The following is a 23,585-nucleotide window of genomic DNA, read 5'->3' on the forward strand; positions in this document are numbered from 1 at the left end:
CAAGCATCTTTGTGCCTTTGGTGTTTGGAAGTGGCTTCTCTCACAGGAGAGAAAAGAGAAGAAGCAGATCTGTTTGAGTAATTTAATCCGTATAAGGTAATTTACTACAAGGCAACACTTCAGTGCTCAGTGCTTTTTATTTTCCAGCACACAACTATCCCTGACCTTGCTCTTTTCTAGCCCCAGTTGTGTGTCAGCTAGCTCTGTAAGAAGAAGCCTCCCCAAGGAGAAAATCTACCAGTCAAAGTCATGACTTCCCTCGCTCAAAAAGGATCCAGAAGAATCAAGCAGCTATCCGTATCTCCTCCCTTCATGTGGTTAGGCTGTTCCAGCGTTTTCATCATCTCTGGTAAAATTAGCACCACAGTAATTACCCTGCGCCAAACATAAGCTGGTGAAAGTGCACATATTTCAGAGGGACGAAACTCGAGAGGGAATTGGCAGGCACTGCCCCACTTATTAAGGCTGATATAAGGAAAGTGATGGGAGTTATTTCAGTCCCACATCCACACGTGTAGACATATGCACTCGTATGTGACAGATTTTCCCTGCTAGAGCCTTGCACTCCGCTTCCTGTGGGTTGCCAATGCCAGCGTAAGGTTTTCACAGTCATCCCTGCACACCTTTGGCATGGACTGTATTGAGGAAGTCTGAGGTTTTTGGTCTCCTGTACTGTCAGCCATAGGTTTGCTGGAGGGTTTTGGGAACCAGCTTGTGGCTTGTGGTGTGGAAAGGTGAGCAGGGCTGATGCCTCGTGGGGGATTCGGAAGGGCTGAAGTAGGATTCGGAAGGGCTACGTTTCATGTTTTCTCCTGGTACTTCTCTAAAAAGAAGGATAAAGTGGGAGGAAAGAGAAACAGGGTCCAGTGAGTGACGGGTTACGGGCCCTCCAACCAACCAAGCTGAGAAGTGACACTGCTGGGCCCTCTGACATGCCACAAATGACATGGGAAAGGTGGATTTTCTGCCCACGGAACAATGAGATCACTGAATAGAAAAGGTTTTCATCAGTACACGCAGCCAGTAATGCAACAACTGCCATGGAGTACTTACCAGAGGACTTCTGCCAGGCTCACATCCCACCACAGGTCCCTCTGGAAACCATCCCATTGAATTTGGCGGGGTCACCTTTACTCAACGTGAGTAAAGCCATCGGCCCGGGCGGGCAAGGAAGCCTCCCCTGGAGTACACTCCCCAGGGGCAGTTTTGATTTCCACTTGAAGACCTGAAATGAAACCCGCCCCTTTACGCGCCGGTTCTTTTTCACGCCCTTCTCGGGGCACGCTTATCGCAATGAAACATTTATCAGTCGAAATCTGAAAATGTACAACACACCCAAAAGGCAACCCCACCCCGACGGCGTGCAGGAGGCACGCGGGGCGGACAATTCAAGCCGCGGCACGCAGCGGCGGCACTGGGGAGGCTCCGGGACCGTCTCCTCTCTGCGCTGCTTTGCACAATGGGTCGCACAGAGGCTGCCAGCTCGTTTTGGCACCTGGGCTGAGCACGAATCCTAGCGAACGAACATCGGACCAAAAATAGTCCCTGCCCTGTCAGGCGAGACTGAGAGACACCCTGTGATCACAGATGGGGAAGCACGAGGAGCAGACGCAATGCCCAGTAGTCGCAGCGGAGCAGCTGCCTGACACTTGTGGAGCTTCCTCCACGCACTGCTGCGAAGGGGAGCTTGAAGAAAGGATGTGAAGGAGGAGGATGATATAGATGGTTCAGCAGATGTTTCATTGGAGCTACTCCCATGCGTGAGAGAACGCACGAAGCTGTTCAATGGAAAATGTGCGTTCAGAAGTGGACATGGCACTGAATATGAGATAATTATTAAGGCATTTCTATTTTGGAGCCCTTCTGTGTGTAGTTTTACATAATAAATGTTAGCGTTGCCTTTCTACACGCACACACGATCCCCAGCCCAGACAAACAAGCAGCTTTTTGCTTCTTGTCACTGATACCTCTTGAAATAAGTATCTTTGGCCACAAATAGATCATTGCCCTATTTGAAAAGTTCCTAGTGGAGCGTAGCCAGTTTTGACTGGCTATATATACCTAAGCTGGCAAATCGAGCAACCTCTCAGCTTTTGCTTCTATATATAAAGAGGAATGATATAGAATAAATCAGCTGGACGGAGCATATGTCATATCAATTTTTATACCAAAATTGCTCGCTTTCCGAGTCTGCTTTAGAGCCTGAGTGGGCAGCTACAGGAAGCCCTAAACTCAGGTTAGGATGGGATGGCCAGGCAGTCCTAGGAACTTTAAGGTTACCACCAGCTTTCCATGTGCCATTTAAGAATGGCCAGGGAATCCATTGGTGGGGACAGCACGCCATGCCTCCCGAATCACGATGGTAAGTCTCAGGTGCTGCGTAGCACCGTAAAGCTGACTCCTGAACAAGCACTAGAAAAGGATACCGAGAGACATTCAGGGTTCAGTCGAATTTTCGGCCCTCTGCTCGTAGCAGAAGCCGGGGGGAAGCCCCATCGGTGAGCACAGGACCGTGCCCCCCCCACCCACCCCCCCCCACCGCCAGCAGGACAGGGCCCGAAGGGGGGGGAGGGCGGGGGGGGGGCTGAGCGGCAGTTCCGCGGGCGGCCACCAGGTGGCGCCCAAGTGCCCCGGCGCGGCCGCGCTCTGCGGGAGCAGCAGCGGAGCGGGGTGGGCGCTGCCGCGGGGGGTCGGGGAGCGGGGGTTTCCGGCAGCCCCGGGTAACTCTGCATCGTGGAGCGTGCAGCACTGAGTGACGGCAGGCTGTGTGTCAGCTTCCAAAACCTCCTTCTCGGGAGGTTTGGAATTAGCGGACCCTCGGCAGGTTTTTCCTGGTGTTTGTCTGATTCCCCTTCAACCATTCAGAGTGGAAAGATGTAAATTCCAGAAGTGCTGTGACTTTAGGGCCCCGTGAAAGCATCGGTCCACATTCTGCAGCCCAGACTAAAGCTATAAATGCGCATTGTTTCATTCGTGTTTCATTTCTGTCCTGCTTCCTGCTGTCTGAGTGGAAGTGAATTTACTGCCAGCTGCCCCCTGGGCCCACCAAGGAGACACCAACTCCCTGCTTGCAGGCTCCCAGCTGGAAGCCAGCGAAGATTTAAGAGCTCAAAAGGGCTCACAACCAAATTTTGCTTCCCACATGAGCACTTCTGATAGGCTGAGCTGTCCCTCTTATCTCCTGAACTGAGTGTAACCGTATCAGTGTAATGCTTATGCTAGACAGGCAGCTGAAGTCAGACCTCCCGTGCAGTGTTTTAGAAACAAGGAATAAATGAAGGGATGTGTATTATGTCCCACATCTGAAAATCAGCTTCACATGAAATATGCGCTAAATGATGCATAATGATACATGATAACGGGGAAGGAAATGCCAGCTGCCTTAATGAATGGTGGTAGGCAAATCTGGAAAAATAAATTATATAATAATCTCGTATTATATTCCCTTTGTCGTAAACGAATTCTGACCCAGAACAATACTGCTGCTCTCCAAGAGAAAATCACTGAGACGCAGCTGTAATTATGATACAGGAGCCCAGTGTAAAATGGTTTGTATTTTCTCTTTCTTGTTCAAATTTTGCTTCGTCTGGTAAATGTTGTGGGCAAGGCAAGAACAGAGTGAGCTAATTCCAGCTAAGGCAGAAGGAAAAGCCAGCTGCTGCCTCTGGGTGGCTGGGGAGAAGCAGCAGAGCTTCAGCCCAATGCTTTGGCTTTCCCTTGAAGACCCATGGAGCACAAGAAAAGATCTGGGAGAGCAGGAGGGTGCTCGTGCTTCACTTCAGCTCCCAGCCTGTAATGCAGCCAGGCACTTACTCTGGGACTTTGCTGGGTTGTTTGGTCTCTTTCAGTGGGGCCTGTTTTTTAGGGCTGTTTTTTTCTGCTGTGGCAATGCATGTGTCGCTTTGGATTTCGGAGAGGCTCGCTTGCTCTGCAGAGGGGATGAACAAAAGAAAGCCAAATAAACCTTGGAGAATGTCCTCATGTGGAATAAGCAGATGAATGAGGAAGATTCTCCCTGCTACTCACCCAAAATCACAGTGCAGCACTGTACTGCAGGTGTCTTTCCTAGGTGCTCCCCTAGGCAAGGAGGACTGGCCCTGTCTAAACATTACTTAAAAGAGTCTCTGCACTTTGTGCTCCCACATCTCATTCCCATTTTATCCACCTGGCACTCTCAGAGATCCTTCATCATGTGAGGATACTGCTTTGGAAGCTCTAGGAGCAAGTACCATGCACAAGTGTGGATGTCCATGAGATGGGCCTTGGGATCTCACACGGAGCAGAATTTATGGATGGCCCCTTACACCAAAGAAACAGAATTCATTTTAAGAAGCTGCAACAAAACACGTTTATAACTTTGTGGTTTTGCTCGTGATTTGGCATCCTTTAAACTCAAAAGCCTACTCCGCACCTTGTAACTTTTTCTATGACCTCTCAGTCTATAAGATATGGAAGCTTAAAACAGTGACCAAATGGAAGGAAAGTAACGTGCACTCACAAGGTGTGTGTGGTAGAGGCATGTTCTTTATTTCTGTGTCTTTATTCATAAAAAGGCAACGCGTGCTTTACTATACATTATAAATACATCGTTTTTATACTCCGATAAATGAAATTAAAATATCAAACAGAGAAACCCCCCCCCCCAAAAAAAAAGCCAGACGGGTTGAGAGCAGTGGTTCAAAGAGTATCCTGTCTCCAGCACTGGCTGGTATCAGATGCTACAGATAAAAGTAGAAGAAACTGTATAGTAGCCTGTTACGAATTAACATGCCCAGGAGAAAAGTTTCTTCCTGACCCTCATCAGTTCGTGGTTGACTTCTATGCCAAAGCATACATTACTCTACATACTCACGTATTTATATCTATCTATACCAAGAAGCATGTGACCGAATGCTAAATCAGACTCCTAGTACTTTCACTTACAGGAAAGTCATTCCGAGGAAAGAATTTTCTTCACCGCAAGAGGCTCACACAGTACATTGCTGGGAGGGGAAAGCTGCAATTCACAGCTTGGTAAGGGAAACTGCCTTTGCTCTGGCACCTGAACTGTGTCCCGTCTGAAGATATTTGGGGAATTCTGATTACGTATCTCAAATCCCTGAGTAGCTTTAGCTGTATATTTAAGCAAATACTCGCACTTGTGTGAGTACTTGTAAAGCCACCGAGTTAAGCAGGCTTCGTATTAAAGGTTCCCATTTATCTCAGCATCGTAGGATCATACAAAAACAGAGCCTGAAGTTTCAAGGCCAGGTTGGCCATTCTGTACCACTCCCATCAGCCACTTGTCTGAAACGCCTGGCATCCCTGCACCAAGATCAGACACCCCCAGCCTGCTCTGCCTTCCTTGAGGCACTGCTCCCTAATGCCTGCCTTCAGGGTAACCCCACATCTTCCTGCCCTGTCCACCAGACACAGAGTGCCTCTCTCTTTGGAATTACCATGTTTGTGTTTGAAAATTCTGTATCCCAATCTCCTTTTTGTCACCTCGGGACTGAAAGACCTTCAGTTATTTCCCTTCTTCCTCGCTGATGTTTTCCGCATCTCTGGATTCTCTTCAGTTCTCCCACGCTTTCCCCAAAGCACAGTGCTTGACACTGAATAAAGTAACCCAGCCGGGATCTCTCCAACACAGAGGAACGTGCAAGGGTGACTTCACGTATCTCAAAGGCTATATTCTATTTCATGCAACCTGGAGTTTGTTGTAACACCATTTAAGTACTGGGAGCCTTGCACACTTCCTACCAAACTCCTTCCCATTTTTGAGATTGTTTCACTGATGTTTGCCAGTGCTTAAATCTAGGATACATAGAGATATTTTCTGCTGCAGTTATAGGCTGACGTTGATGATGCTTCTGCATATAAAATGGGCCAGTTCATGAGCTTAGGAATAACCACCTCCACTCAGGCTTGTTAATACGCTTGGTTTTACCTAAAAGGGATCACATAGGATCCAGAACTTGTGTAGGTGTGAGCAGAAAGAAATGCAAGATGCATTAAAATAATGCAGTAAGTTCCAGGAAAAAAAAAAAGAAAAAAGAAAGAAAGCAAAAAGAAAGAAAAACAATCAGTCTGCTGGTTTTCTTTTCATTGAATGTGATTAGCTCATAAAAACTTTGAATTAGTCAGCATGATGGGAATGACTCATCAGACCTAATTTTAGCAGCATAAAGTTAGCCAGCATTTCCAAAACAGTCATCTCATCTCCTTCGACAACAAACAGGGATGGATGAGCACTTCCAAGACAGGAGCATCCTACTGCCTTCAGCTCCCCAACCACTCGAATGGGGATGGGATGGACTCCTCTGTGAAGACAGAACAGAGTTACAGCAACTACAGAGAGCCTTGGCCAGTAGGTGGTACTTCACCTCCTGGTGGCTGAGGTCAGGTGAGACAAATTCCATTTTAGGCAACCATAACTTCAGAGACAATCACTTTTACATCAGCAGGATAATTAAAGATAACGTAAATCAGATGTGATCATCAGGGGGAAAAAAAGCATGATGAGATATTGCATACTGGATAACAGAGGTGTGCGGGGCATGGAACTTCCATGTCACTGGCTGCCTCAAAACACTGGCATTTTCTTTCTTTTTATTTTTGCAAATGGAGCTGACAGCTGAGTGTGTTGAATTTCTCTGTGAAGGATCCTTTTTACAGTTATTTTGGATGAATAAACGTATTTCGACAAAATCATGCTGTTTGGTCTCTAGATTGACCATTTGCTTTATAAAGAAGTGTCACGCACTGAAAGGAAAAGCAAGACTGGCATTCTGAAATGAAAAGACGTTTTGATTTTAAAAATTGCAGAGCTCACTCGAAAACCAGGCTGATCTGTCCTCTGAGGCTTATCACAATTGTGCTGATTTTGATCTCAGACTCGAGATTCCATTCTGATTTCTGAGGAGTGCAAAGGAGCCCGTGTGAGCAGCCCTCCTTGCCGTCAGAGCCAAGCCTGCATGCAGCACCGAGGCAGCTGGCACAGCACATATGTAGAACTGCAAGGCAGTGGCATTTCTGGGAGCGGCTCGTGACAAGGAAATGAGAAAAGCTCTGCAGGAACTCACCGGGTATCCCGCAGAACTGAGGGTATTAGCAGGTTCTCAAAGCTACCCAGTAACACTGGGTTCGGTTATTGCCAGTTCATTCCCTCTTGCATAGAACAGCCCTACGCATTCCCCAGTGCAACCCCAGGAAGAGGTTGCCCTCTACCAGGAGAGGGGCAATTGGCACAGAAGAGCAATCGTTTTCTGTGATGGTGGGGGACTTTCAGAGCCTCCCAGCGGGACTGGGAACTGAGCTCCCACGAAAATTAGGCAGTTTTGAAAAAATCTGACCTAGAGGGCACGCTTCATTGTTCTTGTTCTCTGCCTAGATCATTATCTCTCTCTGGGTGTCTTCAACATTAGTCCCTGCAGGGTAATAAAGTTTAGAATAAGTTTGCTCAAGTACAGTAGCTGTGTAGTCAACCCAAATATAAGCTGCTTTCTTGTGCCAACACTAATCTGTTACTGATACCCACACTAACCATTATGAAGCTCCTTTTAGCAGCTCAGTATTGTAATGTAGGCATGCTGACAGTATGAGGCTTATAATGTAAATACTTGTGCACATGAGTTCATTGTTTATATTCTAAAAGCTATGCTAGGAGAAGTTGTTGGAACTGATTTTAATTGCAGTGAAAAGCTAGATTTGTGACTCCAGTGATAGTCTGCTTAAGGTCACAGCCGCTTTCTGATAAGAAGCTTCTCCAGAAGGCTGACTGACAGTTGCCACTGGGTCTTCTGGATCTTCACAGCTAGTGATGAGGGCAACTGCACTAAATGATTTCTTTTCACTAAATGATTTGACTTCTATCACTGATGTCTCTGCTTCTTTTTCCAGTGTCTTCTCAGTTCGATTCCATTCTTGCTCCTTCCGATCCAGCTGCATGGCACTGCAGTGAGGAGCATAAACCTCTGTAGTTTCTTCAAACTGCAAGCAATCCACTTTGTAGTACTTTTTCTTTACATGTAAGACATCATTAAACCTATAGCCCCAAAGAATCTCTCTGGGCACATAAGAGCTTCTTGACTGATGTGAAGTTCCTGTTGAATCCCCCGTGTAGACAAATGTGACCAAGATTTCAAAATTGTCCTTGGCCAAAGCTTTCCGGTCCAGACCATACAAAGGGCTCTCACTATTGATTTCATGCACTACCGTCACTGGTGTAACAAGTATGATCTGGTCATTCAACAACTTCAAGTCCTTGTATTCCATCGTCATCCTCCCTTCCTTGTCTTCCTTGTAGCGCAGAAGCTGAGCTCGTACAGAGCCCTCGACCATGTGGTTTGGTCGGAAATCGCCAATGCGCCACATCAGGCAAAATTTATCGTCCCTTAGGCCTACTACAGCATAGTAGCTGAAACGAATGGTTTGAGCTCTTTTTCGAGCTGTGGCCATTTTAGCCAAGGCTGCTCCGATGATGAAAGTGTCAATAATGCAGCTTAGCACCGACTGCAGGATAACCATCAGGATTGCCACAGAGCACTCCTCTGTAACGCAGCGGTAACCATAACCAATGGTCGTCTGGGTTTCAAGGGAGAACAGGAACGCCCCCGTGAAGCTATGGACATTTGCAACACAGGGGGTTGTTTCTTCGTCATTCAATAAATCTCCGTGTTGCATTGCTATCAGCCAGAAGACCAGTCCAAAGAACAGCCATGATAGAACGTAGGACAGGGAGAAGATGACAAACATGTGGCGCCACTTGATGTCCACCAGAGTGGTAAATATGTCCACCACGTAGCTCTCCCATTCCCCAAAGATGTGTTTGAAGTACACATTGCAGCTGCCATCCTTGTGGAGAAACCGCTTCTGCTGTCTTTTCATCCCCATCTCTGGGCTTTTTTTGAAAGAGCTTTTGTAACTGATCTTATTTCCCTGTATGTTTACGGGCCTATAGCAACCACTCTGTTCAGTCATCTTTCTCATATCTGCCTCGTGGCATCAGTTTACAGAACACACTTGTGGTCCCAGGGGCTATTTGTTTTCTTTGTTCATTGGAAATCTATGAAATAAAAGAAAAAGTTTATTTTTCTTTTTAATTTTGTTTGTTAGAACTCTGTAAAACCAAAACTAAATACACTCTCTGGCCACCATGAGCAATTTTCTGAAGAGTACAGACTCTGACACTGATTACTCCATATAGCTCAAAAACTTAGAAATTCAGCTAGAAAATCAACCAGTTGGAAATGTCCACATCAATCCTAGAATTTGTTATCCAGATGAAAGCAGAATCCAAAAACTTTAGTGGTGACCCCACCGTATCTCTTGTAAAGTTGTGGTGAAGTAGCGTTCAAATCAGGATGGGCTTTCATGAGTACTCACAAGCATAGCACAACCTCTCTTAGTTAGCCAACACTTAGGGTGGTCAATTGTTCCTTTCTGTTGTGTGCTTGTTTTCCCACACTAGAAGAAATGCCTAGGAAAACATTCTCATTTAGCCATAAGAATACAGTATCATGGACTGATAAGTTCAGTTTTAACCAGAAAAGTTTCAACCACACAGTCACTCATCATTATCGATATTTCAATATTGCACAGAAAAATTGGTCAAGTGATTTAATTATACTGAGCTAGAGCTACAGAGGCTTATTTCCAGTTCAAATGAAAAAGAAACCTCTCTGAGGTCCTGGAAACCCTCACAAATAATTCCTTAAAACAAAACAAAAAATCCAGCTGCCAAGAATTATTTAAATTTTTGTTAAGGAAATTGGAACAAACATGCAGTATGCCAATAAAATATGTGGACGACACAAATTTAGGAAGTGATGTGAATTAGGAGGTTCCTCTGTCTTTGGGTGTCTTTGCAGATTGCAACTGTATGAATTTCAGCAGTATGAAGTGCTAGGCTGTACATTCCAGTCACTAATAACAAGAATTTGTGTTAGAAACCGAGACCTCATCAATTGAAATCCATTGAAAAGCAAGGACTTAGCTGAAGTAGTCATAAGATATAGGATGCTTATGAATTACATGAGGGATACAGCACTGAATAAGGCAAATGCCTTTTCCTGCAGATCTCCAACTCATTCTACTATATCCCAACCCCTAACACATAAAACACTGAAAAATCTGAAGCAGATATAGCTCGAACAATTCACATTTTTTGTCAAATGTTATGCTTTCAACCAGTATTTTTGAAGAAAAAAAAGCGCCATTTTTTGAGAATAAACTCTCATTTTCCAAAATTGTAAGCATTCAGTGGAAAAATGGCAAAGACTTTTCCCATTTTTAAGCTGCTTTCATGTGAGAAAAGTTCAGATGTAGGCTTACAACGAAGCCAGCATATTCATGGAAAATGAATTTACAAAACTGTTTCCCAGTGGTAGTCTTTTTTCTCAGCTCTTCATTCACTTTGCACGAGTATAAATGACTGCACACAGCTTAAGGCAGAAGAGAGTCAGGCCCATAGAGTGTAATATATATTGGATGGACTAGATTAACAGACCAAGAACTCTTCTCCCATCCAAGGAACAATGACAAGCATGCATAGACACTATTCCAAAAACACTTAAAAGCCAAACATAGTTTCCATTTCTTTTTTCTTTTCTTTTCTTTTTTTTTTTTTCAGTTCAGAAATGAATGTGACATATGGTGTCGTAGCCTCAGAATGTGGCCTTCATTAAAAAACACAACATTAATGTTTCCAAAAATACTTCTTGGAATACAGTCTTTGGAAACATTCATATGACTTGCTTTACTCAGAGCTTTAAACAAACACTTCAGCTTAGTCCATTGATGACTCCTGACCTAACATTTTGTAAGTCATAATTAACAACAAAGAAAAGCTAGAAACTGTTGAGTTGTTTTTTTAAGAACCTCATGATGTGAGGTGTGAAAATGAAGCGCATTGTAATCAGGAGTCAATATAACATTATACGCAACACATTCTTAGGGTTATGCTGTTTTTCTTATTGACTGCTTCAGACTAGCGTGCCTTTAAACTACTCACAGACATCTTGCAACTCTAAACAGAGTTCCCAGTTCATGAAAAGAGACTGCTGAGTTGATTCCACTTGCTGCTGTTGCCTTCAGTGAATAATCATATTTCAAAAATGGCGTTCTGCTGGCACCATCTTTACATGTTGCTTGTGCAGGCAACAGTGATGGACTGTCAGACATGCAACTAAGTGGAAAAGTCCACCCTAATTTTACGGTAGTCTGTGATACACTGGAGAGAACTTTGGTTGCGATTCCTCTTGCATTAAGAGCTTTCACCCCACTTAGGGTCTCACTTTAGTGCAGGTTGTGGTTATATATATATATTGTGAGTGCCTCTGGTGGGGTTCTGATTGGTGTAAATGAAGCCAGGCAGTTAGATGCTGGACTGGATTTTGCAGAACAATTGTATGAGTATCTCTATAATACGATATATAATAAATATATAACATAAGATATAAGATATAAGATATATGATATATATGATGTATACTACACAATATACAATATGTAATATAGAGAGAGTATGTCTGCAATAAGAAGGAATGTGATGCAGAGCCTTTTAAACCAGAACCAAATAATCTAGCCCTGGAGCTAGATGGATTAGAATAGAATCAGTGCAGAGGAAAAGTAACACATATATTGCTCTCAGTTAATCTTTCTCCATCGTGTTGAAAATTGGCTTGCTCAGAGCCATTTGGCATTGCACAGTGGAGACGTGCCCCAAATGACCTAAAATCCCAAATGTGCTTGAAAGTCTTAGGAAATAGCCTCCTCAGTCACTCAAAAACATCTACAAATGTTGCCCAGTATTTTGGGTGTGCTTAAAGGTGAGCCAAATCTGAACTATTCCAGGCTACCTCTTAAAGTCTCCTGAGTGCAATAATAATCATGCATCATAATTAATAACTCTTTTATATTGTCTGATGTTGCTCGGAACGTTTAAGTCTAAAAAAAACCATCCTTCAGTGTTTCTGAATTATGTAAGCTTGTATTACGATCTGTACTTCATTCATGGGGACACTTTTTTAAAGGCACGTGATTTTCCTATTTCAAACGAGAGGCACCGAGGCCAGATGTTCATCGCTTGCTCTGCGGAGACACGCGGCCTTTTGCAGAGCAGTCTGAAGACTGTTATTACTACCAAATTTTAAAGAGGAGAAGACCACAGGCTTATAACCAGACCAGTGCACCTCACTCTTGGAGCCATGTCAAATATCTTATTTTTCAAAATGGATAGAATATTTTACACATCCCGAGATACCCATAGGAATTGCATTAAAGGTCCTACTACCTGGTAAAGATTAACAAAGGGGCTGGGGGAGGATTTAAAAACATTCCCTGCTCACTAAGGCTCATGGATCAGTTGCTGCAAATGATTCTCAGATGTTGCCAGGAAGTGTATTCACCTTCCTCTAACAATCACAAACCCTCACCCTTTTTTTTGTCTTGCTTTTACTTTCTGTGTCTGTTTTTATTTCCCCCTTTGTTTCTGGGCATGTCTGTACACATCATAAGCCTCCTCTTGCATACTCTCCTGTCCTTCAGAGCAGAAAGTGCATGGAAATTTACAGTACTTTTGGTAACCACTCGTATAAGCATGTTTAACCCCTAGAAACAGGCTTGTTAGAGGTAAAAACTGAGGAGCAAAGTTAGGCAGGATAGAAGGAAGAGAAAATTTGAGAAATCTCAAAGATTTCATTAGGATAAATGCCAGAGAGAGTTCAGAAGTTCTTCTTTATGAATCAGACTCTGAGTTCAGAAAATAAGCAAATACTCTTAATTATCTGAGCCAAGGCTAGGATCTCACTGTGCTGTATACTGCAGCATGCTCAGAGAAATGCACAGCTGCTGCAGAGAGCTGTGTTCATAGGGTCTGCAAATGGATCCCTGAAACTGGTATCTCTGAAATTTTCACCCCAGTTAGATATGGGAGAAAGGTAGGTACATACCCTGGTTTAAAAGGCCATAAAGTAGTGTAGTGGCAGAACTTGGAACAAACTCAGCACCTAATTATATCCAGTTAAGAGTTACAACAAAGCAAACACTAGCAGAATCAAGCCTTTGTATTATATTTATCATCTTAATCTAGTTCCTCTTGAACAGAGCAGTTGTACAAGAAGAACGTGAACTCTCCATTTTCATCAGCTCACTCAGAAGCTTTAAGGATCATGTTTAGGCTTAAAGACTTCCAAAGGCTTACAGTAAATGTAATTTGCAATTTTGTTGTGATATTTTGTGTATAGGGTTTAGCATTTTATGGGGATAATTCCCGTATTGCACCTTAACCTTATACCTAACAGGTTGTTGTTACGCCCATTTTATGACTGTGTTTTCCCATTATGTAAACAAGTAGAAGCAAATTTTTGTTCAGTGACAAATTCAGCCAACAGTCTGATTGTAAAGCATTAAGCAAAACAATGTGAAGATCTTGGTTCCAGAATAATTAGGTTCTGAATATGAGATTAAATCAAAAATAAAACAACTTGAAGCCTCTGAATGAAACTGGGTGCCCTCTAACTCCACACACATGGAAGTGGATGTCTGTCTAGCACTGGCTTAGCAATCACCTCAGTTTCCCACTTCATTTTGGAAATGGTCTGAAAGGTTTCCAGTTTTAGTCATTGTTGTGTAACCCTGGAAGTCTTTGAGCTCATAGACCAGAAATGTGACAAGTAGAAGTCTTCTGAGCTGCCTTGGAACCAAATCTAATACTTATTTCTTAAAAAAAAAAACCAACCACAACAAAAAACCATCACAGAATCTAAATAAATCTATTTTAGAACAGTATTGAGACTCTTCTTTCTCTTTTTCTTTCTTTCTTTCTTCGTTCCTTTTCCTTCCTTCCTTCCTTCTTTTCACTCATCTTTGGAGAGGGAACCAACTTCCCCTAATACCTGCATCAGAAAGTCATATTCTTGCTCTGCAACATGGAGAGCAAGAATATTTATATTCTTTTATATTTAGTGTTCCCCATCTCAATTTAGATCCCCACAGATGACTGAAGGGTATCTCTACAAGGGGAGGGGAAATGCAAACTCCCCTAAACTGAACCTGACATATTCCCAGAGCCGGAGCTCCGGGGAGCAGAGCTGGAGGAGAGGAGTCTTCACCCCCAAATCCAAACCAGAGCACTGTCAGATCATACATGCTCTTGTGCTGACTTAAATGAGAGGAGCACATCCAAGCCATGAGCTTCGATCGCAAAACTCTTAAATTCACAATGATTTATATGCAGCCATTGGAGCAAAGCTTTAAAACAGCTCAAATTTCCCTAAAATTAAAGTTTCCTTGTACTAATCACTTCAGATTAGATGACTGAATGCAGCAGAGGTTGCCAGGGCTGCAGTTCAACCAGCAATGTGACTGTCAGATTGGAAATACACAGTTCTGAAAGCATCGTCTTACAAGGAACATCATTCTTCTCCATCATTTTGTGAATACAGGTCTTTCAACTGCAAAGATTCCAAATGCAGAAATAAAAGCAAACTTTAAATGAGCTAAGCTCGAAGCTGGAGAAAAAGGATATTTCTTGGACTTCGTATTCAAAACCTCAGTGCAGAAAGAAGACCTGAAGTATCAGTATAAAAGTGTTTATTAAACATTTTATAAGGGAGACATAAATAGCACAAAGCAGCAGACATTTGCACACATTTTAAAGTAATGCAACTGTGTTGTAATCTACACTGAAACAACTCCCAGGAACAGATATACTGACATTTAATTCATCTAAGTGAAACCAGATCTCCTTAAAAATCAAGAAAAAAAGAATTGCCCCTTAAGTTTGAGATGACAGATTCTGACAGTTACTTCTCGATGAAGATTGGATACCATTTTCAGAGCCATGGGACAGGTTTATAATGAACAAGGCCCCTGATTACAACTCAGAGCAACTCCCAAAATCTGTAGAAAGCTGAAAATGTCTATTTTAATCTATTCACACTGTATGCACTGCTTGGTCTTAGCCAAGAGCAAGCAGTGGAAACACTGAAATACCAAGAGAAATGGAAAGTGCTGGCAACTTGAAACTCTTTATTTCAGGCCTCACTGCCATTCTTTGTCTCAGACAGTTTGGCAGGGGTGAAACCTGAAACTGCTCACTCTCAGGACTCTCTTCCCCTTTTTAGCCCTGAGCTCCCAGACACTCCTATCCCAGGGCAGCAGGGCACAGCATGCTCTCAACAGCTCAAGACCCACGCCAGGATCTCCTGGTGCAGCTGTGGGTGGTAGGAACACGTGTGACATGCAGTGCCCAGGTGGAGTTCAGCCAGGGAGCAGCCAGCTCCCTGCATCAGTGCTGGGGCTGCCTCCATATGCTACGTCCCCAAGCACAGCAGGGAAGCACAGCAAATAGGAGGCCAATCCTTAAAGGCGACCCTGCTGTGTGACCAGTGCTGCTCACCCCTGTAAGGAAGCAGCAGAGTCCACACAAAGCTATCATCATCTCCTCCTGCCTGAAAATCCCTCCTTCTGGTTCTCGGCCCGTCAGGTATGAACCATGTGAATTTCAGGGCTGAACTGACAAGACCAGAGCTTCTCTCTCTGGTTGGTTCCCTGCAGTCTCAGTTCTAAAAAGTGGTAAAGCTGATGCACGTCCTAGACCTGAAAATCTAACAGCTATGCAGATATGAAACAACTGAAAATATTCATTTTATGTCCAGTTTTCTTCCAATGGAATTCAGTAGCCAACCTCTCAGTAACTTCAGCAAGCACAATCCCCTGGGCTTTAATTTTAATGTAAGTTAGCTGTGAGGCAATTGAATATAAGTATTAGGACTAATTACAGTTTCCTCCTCCCTGACACACTCCTGCTGGAATCGACACACAGTGAAGGTTAATTTCAATAGCTTGGCAATAGTGGGATTTCTTCACACATTGAGCTTTATGAGTTGTATTCAGCCTACACAGGCACAGAAAATATCTTCGAGGAACTTTTCCACCATATCTTGCTGGCAGGGAACAATAGAACAGTTTGTTGCTGCTCTTAATAGACATGATGTAATAATGTTTTCAACAATAGGTAAGTGGCAGGGCATGAACAATGATAGAATGAGATCAGATCATGCCAACCACTTTCGGTTAACAGGGCCAACACCCTCAGCTCTGTTACTTGCCGCAGTTCAGTGCTGCTATAACTCTTCTCTTAACACGGTGGGTTATTAATAAGATATGAGTCTGGGGGCAGGCAAGAGACAATATTCTCCAGAGGTTCTTCCACTTGCAGGGGCCGTTTCCTTTACTGCTCCCTGAGACAGAAAGCATACTCCTTTTATTTTCTGGAGTACACTGTAAATTAAATATCCAGGGAAGGGCTGGGACATGAGAACACAGTCACTGTCTTTCCAGTTGCACTCTTTATTCAAATATGTCTGTAGAATAAGAAAAGGAATCAGATCCCAAGTGCAGTTAGGTACAGTTAGATCTCATGTATTTCAGTGTTCCCTGCTCCTACAGCTCTCTGTACACATATCAAAAACAACTGAGAGAAGAAAAGGTTATATGTCTTTAACCAAAAGCTTACTTGAAGATCAGAGAGCTCCTTATATGGCTTGTGCAAATTTTAATCCTGCCAATTCTAAAAGCAGCAGTTTTGACTATGTAAACACTTGTGTTGTTGTCAGTTGAGCTTGGATCAGATGCCTTGCTACTGCATTTCTTATATGGAATACAATAGGATAAAAGAGAATCCCGAGTTAACATGATGAGTGAGCTGTGCTCAACAGGTGAGAGAAATACGACTTGAGTAGGAAGCGTGAGGATCTCAGATTTTCTGTTAAAGTTTGTTCAACCATGGTAAACAGTTCCTGAAGACAGCTTGACACCAGTTGTTGACTTGTAATGGCTATCAGGTGCAAAGGGGAAGGAACCCCTGCAGGTTTCTACTCAAACCAACTCTGAGCTACTGTCTTCAGCTTGAATTCCATTCTAATTCCCAGAAGCTGTCTCATCCCACCTAACAAAATATCCCAAATGCCAATGAAATCGCAAAAGCTTTTAACATTTTGAAACTAAAATATGGTCTCATAGTGATCATTTTACATTACTTCCCTGAGCAAATGGTGAGGAGAAGGAAAAAAATAAGAACAGGTTAATAAATGAATCCCATTCACGCTAATTAGGGAATGTCACAAACAAACAAAAAACAAACAAAAATGTTGATTCCAGCTGTCCAAGCTTTCCCCAAATCAAAGGTAAATAAAGGGTCAAGTCAAACAGTGTACCTGTGCTTTTTTTTTTAGGAAAGCACCAGAAAATTCTGTATCAGACATTAACACATGTAGTCAGGTGAGCCACGCAATCAAAAACTATGCTTCAAGAAATCCATTCATCAATCATCACTAGGGTCAAGAATGACTATTTTTCTTTCTGACCAGCTTTGTATGACTCATGTGTGGACATAGATACAACAGAAGTCCACCTCTGATATGCCTCAATGTGATTTTATCTCAGGTCTGGTACAGGGTATCATGTAGCTTAGTTTAGCCTATGATCAGAGCTGCTCAGCCAAAGCCCATAGTCCTACGTGGCATCCCACGTACTTCATCCAAACCAAGACATGCTTCCATATTTTTCAGCCTGTCTTTGTCACCACTTTTCAAAAGCTTGTGAAATATATTAAATGGTTTCAGAGATCAGAGGTCTGATCTAAACTCTACTGAAGTCCACAAAGTGATTCTCTTCAGTGTCTCATTTTGGATCAGAGCTAGCTGCTGGGTTTCTTACTATCACCACAGGCAGTATCCATCGTTCTTCAGAATTGGTTTGGTTTGCTGGAATTAGAGTAATACTTCCTAGGGAACAAGGGCTTTCCTCTAATGTTCATTTTCTTTGGTTCACAGAATTTGGCAGAATATAGACTTTCCATATTCCTACTTAACTCCACTGAGATCTACATGAAATTTGGGAACAGGAAGATTCTTTCAGAGATAACTTTCAACACCTTGTAGAGCAGATGGCTGAACTTTTGTGTATGCATCCTCACGAGCCTCGGTCTCAGTGTGGGTGCATGTGATCTGGAAAGGCAGATTACTATGAATTTCAATAGTGGTTTATTTTTTTCAGCACTTCCACTCAGCATGGTGTTGGCCACTCTTGGTTTCAACTGTTTTCCTCTGCCAGAGTTCAGTAGCCCAATTTATAGTATGTTGAAGTTTTGCAAGGATAATTAATGTGGAAGTGGAAAATTGTGTCTGAGCACGTGTATTTGGACTCTATGTTTAAGAACCTGATTTTTACCTCAGTGTGTGACTTGCAAAATCTAAGTCCTTTTAGATCTCTTAAGGATCTAGAAGGACTTAGATTTTTAGATCTCTTAAGCTATCCCAAAACTTATTCCTGACCACCTGAATAAGGCTCTGAACACAGCAGGTAGTTTTTTAAGAAATACAGAGAAAGGCAGAATCTCTGTTTAATTCTTGTCTCTTCTCCCCGTCTTTTAAAACATAATTGGCTAAGTTACTCATTCCTTTAAAGATGGGGACATTCATCCTGAATCACAGCTGTATTTTATTTATGCCAGTGCCTACTCTTTAATAGTGGTCCACATGAAATATTTAGTGAGGTAAGCTTTATTGATCATTTATGACTCAGTATACAAAGCTTCTCCTCTCCACCCCATTCAAAACCTTGTACAATAGATTGAATGCCTAATTCTGAAGTTTAATGCCTAATTCTTAAGATCCTTTTCAATATTTCCACTGATTAACTGTATCAAAATTTCAAGCTGTTTCCAAAGGAAGAAGTACTTATGTTAAAAAAAAAAACCAAAACAACAACCATATATATGTATAAAAGTTGCTTTTAACTATATTTCATTGGTTTATTTCATTGGATATTTGATATTTATTGGTTTATTTCATTGGATATTTGTCTTTCAATGGTTAGCATAGAGGCTGACTATGTCTCCCTCAGTGCCCAAGGTCTATGTCTCTGTGGCTGATCTTCGTATGGAACATTTTCACTCAGCAGTACTACTGACTGAATGAGCTACTTGTGGAAGGTTCATTTCATTTCAAAATGTTTGTAATGAACCTGTTCAGTCAGCCGTGTTTTTCCTGTTTTACTTCTCAAAGGCAAACAGTGTGAACGAGTGAGCAGATCTTATCGAGACGATGTTAACAAAAACACATCAAATAAAAATATGTTACATTACAAATGTCAACACCAAAAGAGAGTGTGTGTGAGAGAGAGAGATCTAAACTGCAGTTTAATTGGTTTTATTGCCAAAGCAATCCCCAAGGATTGTTTTGGGAAACGACTTTTCTGTTTTACCTCATAGGTGCTATGCCCCTATGAAAAGAATCTCTCTCACTTATTACACATTAACTTTGTAGGGCTGTAGTCAGCATGCTGATGAACCATCCCTGTACCCTAAACAGAATTTCACTCTTTGGTTTGAAATTTTCTTTGAGTGTTCACCCACAGTGTTCTTCAAATTATTTGGGGGTTAGAAGAGTAATTAATCAACAAAATTAAATTCCAAAGTGATACACCCGGCCTAAGTGACAGATGTTTTGGCTTTTATTTTCCCTGCATCTTTTTTTTTCCTCCTGTTTTCACTTATTAAGAGCATCACTTACAGAGCCAGAGTCACTCAAAAGATCCACAAATCCGTAGGTTATTAACTAAATTTCAGAACACTACCAAGGCCTGACAAGCTCCAAATCATGTGAACTTGGACCGGTGGCATTCTTCCTTAGGAACATTTTGTGTAGTGCTAAGCTGTATTCACTTCATACTCAAAAGATCTTCAGGGAATTAAGTCTGTGAAAAACATGAAGTGGTGTTTCCCACAGAAAAAGCAAGTCACACCACTTGGGTGTCTAAGTCTGGGAGCAACCGCAATTCTTATTATGCTCAGGAGGGAAAGTACAGATTAAGGAGACTAAAAAGTAACCTGAAAGGTCCTGGAAAGACGCCAGAAGAACTGTAACAAAGGCAAAGCAATCTGAAAACAATAATGTCACAAAACATCCCGCAGAAAGAAACAAGGATGAATCTCCAGTCCATATGAGTGCTAGATAGATGAAGTTACCTCCCAGCTAACTGCCAGCACAAACATCATCTACAAAGCTTGACAGCTGCACAGCAATTAGGAGAGGAGCCTGTGTTTAACGGCAGAAGCAGCAAGTGGGTTCCAGCAGCATTATGACGCGTATTGGTAATTATGACATTATGACATTGATTTGGTCTCCGAGTGTTTTTCAAATCAGGACTTGAGATCTCTTTGTTCTCCTATGTAAAACGCAGCTTTGAGGTCATTCTTCTCCTTACACACCCTTGGCTGTTTATGAACAACCTTACAAAACTCAAAGCCCATTTCCCATTGAGGAAGACAAGAAACAGGTTGTGCCATTGTCTGGCTCAATTGTTCTCTGTAACTACATAACAATGCCAAAGAGAGCAATACTTACTAGCTCTAAGTTTTATTGTTGTAAAAGCCTCATATCAACAATGAAAGGATATGCATGGTACAGAGGTTTGATTGAGAAGAATCTGTTTTTCATATTAAAGAAAAGTGAATGAGACTGACATCTATCGATCTAAAGGGAAATTGGTTGAAGGTTCAGTGAGGTATTCATCTATAATGAATGTTAAGGGCCATTTCTACTATTTATCATTAAAACAGATAGCTTCAGCTCTCTGTGTGTGACAGGAGTCCCATACTGACATCCCAAAGAATGCCAAGACAAGCTGTTTATCCTTTTGGCTTCAGGGTAGAGGTGCCAATTTCGGAACCCTGGTCTGATGTTTCCTTAAAACTGCAGCAATGTATTCTCCTCTTGGTTTTATGCATTGTTGCTCCTAGCAGTGGCTGCACTTTATCAGTGTAGAAAGCACTTTAGAGTCTTTCAGAATAAAAAGACTGTTTGGGGGGAAGTTGGAAAAATGTCAGTAGAAAGGATGAAATATTGTCCCACGCCCTTGCTTTACTGAACAGAGAGTCTTTTCTTCTACTGTTGGTTTAGGACTTAATCCTGCAAGGTCCTGTCTGTCAGCAAATAAAATCAGGTTTAAGAGCATGAATAACTAGAAATCACCAGAAACTATTTTGTTAGCAAGAGATTGAGGAAGTACTTAAGTTCTCCAATAGACTGGGACCAGAGTACTCAGTGCCCTGCAGAAATGAGCCTTCAGTTCTTAGAACCATTGTGTCCAGAACAGCCATTCATTAAGGCTTTGTGCAGAGAGGTTGAATTTCACTCACTTGGAAGATATTCTTTATAACCCCCTGAGACACAGACTCTTTGGTTGATTTGGAAAACAAAATGATTAATAGCATTTTACAAGTTTTTCCACTAAACAGTTTTCAGTTAAAGGCTGTCACAAGCTAAAGAATTTGTAGGAATAGTGTCAATCTGATGACATAGTGGCAATAAATCCTATTGTACTGGATTACGTTTTTACCCATTAAAATGCTTTGACCTATTGTCATCCAAGTAGAACCACATTCCACTGGCTGTTCAAAGGGTTCTGATTTCACTCTTGATTGTTACCGGGGCAACTGCACCTCAATCCAAAACTGCTGCACCAATCATTTAACTTGATTTGAATAGACTCTTGTAGATAAAACAAAGCACTAATTATTTATTCCCATTGAAAAAGTCAAAACCGAATCTTTCTGAGATGTGAATAACAGAAACTCAAAGAATTTATTTCAGCGATATTTGTTTGTTTTGTGTTGTTTTCTATGAAACACTAATTGCCTCATTTATTTGAGGAATAGCTAGCTGTGTGATAAAATGCCATGAAAAGACTAATATTCTTAGTGTATCCAAAGCAAGAGTGCACTAGAAATCTCACCACAGACTAGTCCTGGAAAGAGTTCTCACTCAGTTTTGGAAAACTACAAGAATTTTCATTAATAGTCAAACAGCTGGTTAACGCTTGTGAGTGGAAATAGGAATGTTTTAATTTTCCCACTGAGATTTCTGGTGGAAAGCAGACTGTGTTTTATGGCATCTTCTTTTATAAGTATTAAGTTAATATATCAGTTCATTTGAGCTATCTTTGAGTGGGAAACTGCCAGTTAGAAAACGTGCACGCTCTTCCATAGCTGCTAAGGATCAGTGCTTCTTGGAGAAAAAAAGCCACACCATCTGGCCATGTCAGAAGTTGGGCCTCTGAAGTTAGTTCAGGTCTGATCAGAGCCAGGATACAGGCTTGCAAAGAAACATGATGGTGCTGGTGCTGCAACACAAAATCTATGCTCTTAAACTGAGATACATAGCTCATTCTGATGCCACTCTGAAAATAATTTGAGAGAGAATATTTTAAAATGAACTGGAGATGCTTTGTGTTCAAAGCTGCCTCACAAGTGGAGATGCCTTGAGTTCTTACATATGGAAAATTTCCAGTTAGTCTTACTCTTTTACCCTTAATGAGTCTTCATTTCACATTCTGCAGTCAAACCCTGCCCTGCTTTTCCTTTGGAGTGCAGGAAAACTTGTCTGAAAAATCATTCACTGAAACTATTTCTACTCAATTTGTTTCCCAGACTGTTGATTTTTATCAAATGTCAATTCTTAGATCTTCTCAGCCTAGCATTTACCTACCATCTTCTACCATGTTGACAGCAAAGAGAAACCAAAAATGCAATGCTTCCTCAGCTGAATCCTTCCACAGGAAATTAAGGACTGAAACTCTCTTTGCTGTTCCAATTCTCCAATCCAGCATGCCACCACAAATCACATTTAAGTAGCTGAAGCATATTCTCCCGTCTGCACTCTGAAAACAAGACTTTTAACTGCTTTAGAAGCAGGAACCATTGTTACTATCATGACTGCAAACTACAAAAAATGAACAGTTCCCTGTAAAAGCAGCTCAATGGCTTTTTGGGTTACAGCATTCCTCCCTGCCGGACAGGATGGACAAATAGTTGAAGAATTGGATTGAGTTCCTGTACCAATTTAAAAAGTAAATAGAAATCTGGGGTTGTTTTCTGTTTGTTTGGCTTATTTTTATTTATCATCTGGCATTTTAATTGCACAGCAAGTTACTGGAAATGGATGTTCTGTTCCCAAGAATGGTTTCATGCTCATAGCAAGAATGTTGGGCAGGAAAGGTAACTAATAAAACAAAGAAGGACAAGGCATCAGCCAACCTAGAGGATGATTTTCATACCAGAGAATACAAAATGAGGTGAATCAGCAGTGTCCTGTTGAAAGGCAGAAACTGTCTTGGTGTGAAGTGGTTTCCAACTGATCTTTCCAAGGACTGTTCAGAATCCCTCCTGCCAAAGGGCGTCTCAGAGATTTCAGCCTTCTTGTCTAGTAACACTTCCTTTGCAAAAGTTTGCATCTTTGGAAGCAGAGCTTCCTGAACAAATGACTGATACATCAGTTCCAGATCTTTCTTCCCCCAGAAAGAAAAGATATAGGAATCTTGCTAAGAACTTGACTTGTATTTCTGATATTTCTTTCCTTCTCTTGTAGTGCTGAGTCATTATAGCTGCACTGATGAAAAATATCTAACCTATGGATTACTTGGATACCGTCTGAATTTAGCAAGCATCCTACTGGTTTTACTCTGACTGATCAACTGACATTTGCTAAGCAGTGCTAAACAATTTAACAAAATGTACTGTAATCCTTGCTTTTGGCAGT

At 42.0% G+C, this 23,585-nt stretch overlaps 2 protein-coding genes across 5 annotated transcripts in view; both read right to left on the reverse strand.

Annotated features, from left to right (window-relative positions):
- Positions 1-23,585, reverse strand: part of KCNJ2 (potassium voltage-gated channel subfamily J member 2) — a 78,045-nt gene that overhangs the window by 52,316 nt on the left and 2,144 nt on the right. Inside the window, exon 1 of one of the 2 annotated variants that reach the window (XM_021414494.1) lies at positions 1,054-2,389. The exons of the other annotated variant lie outside the window; for it this stretch is intronic. The gene's annotated coding sequence lies outside the window, so the exon portion shown is untranslated. Of the gene's footprint in view, positions 1-1,053; positions 2,390-23,585 lie in introns of those variants that run through there. 2 annotated transcript variants of the gene reach the window in all.
- Positions 4,505-23,585, reverse strand: part of KCNJ16 (potassium voltage-gated channel subfamily J member 16) — a 32,748-nt gene continuing 13,667 nt past the window's right edge. For all 3 annotated transcript variants that reach the window (XM_021414491.1, XM_021414489.1, XM_021414490.1), the window contains one exon: positions 4,505-9,046. In XM_021414491.1, coding sequence (XP_021270166.1) covers positions 7,684-8,970 — 1,287 coding nt within the window. In that variant the 5' untranslated portion in view covers positions 8,971-9,046 and the 3' untranslated portion in view covers positions 4,505-7,683. The remainder of the gene's footprint in view (positions 9,047-23,585) is intronic.

The sequence above is a fragment of the Numida meleagris genome, chromosome 17 (genome assembly GCF_002078875.1).
Source record: "Numida meleagris isolate 19003 breed g44 Domestic line chromosome 17, NumMel1.0, whole genome shotgun sequence".
In the NCBI taxonomy this organism is placed as follows: Eukaryota; Metazoa; Chordata; class Aves; order Galliformes; family Numididae; genus Numida; species Numida meleagris.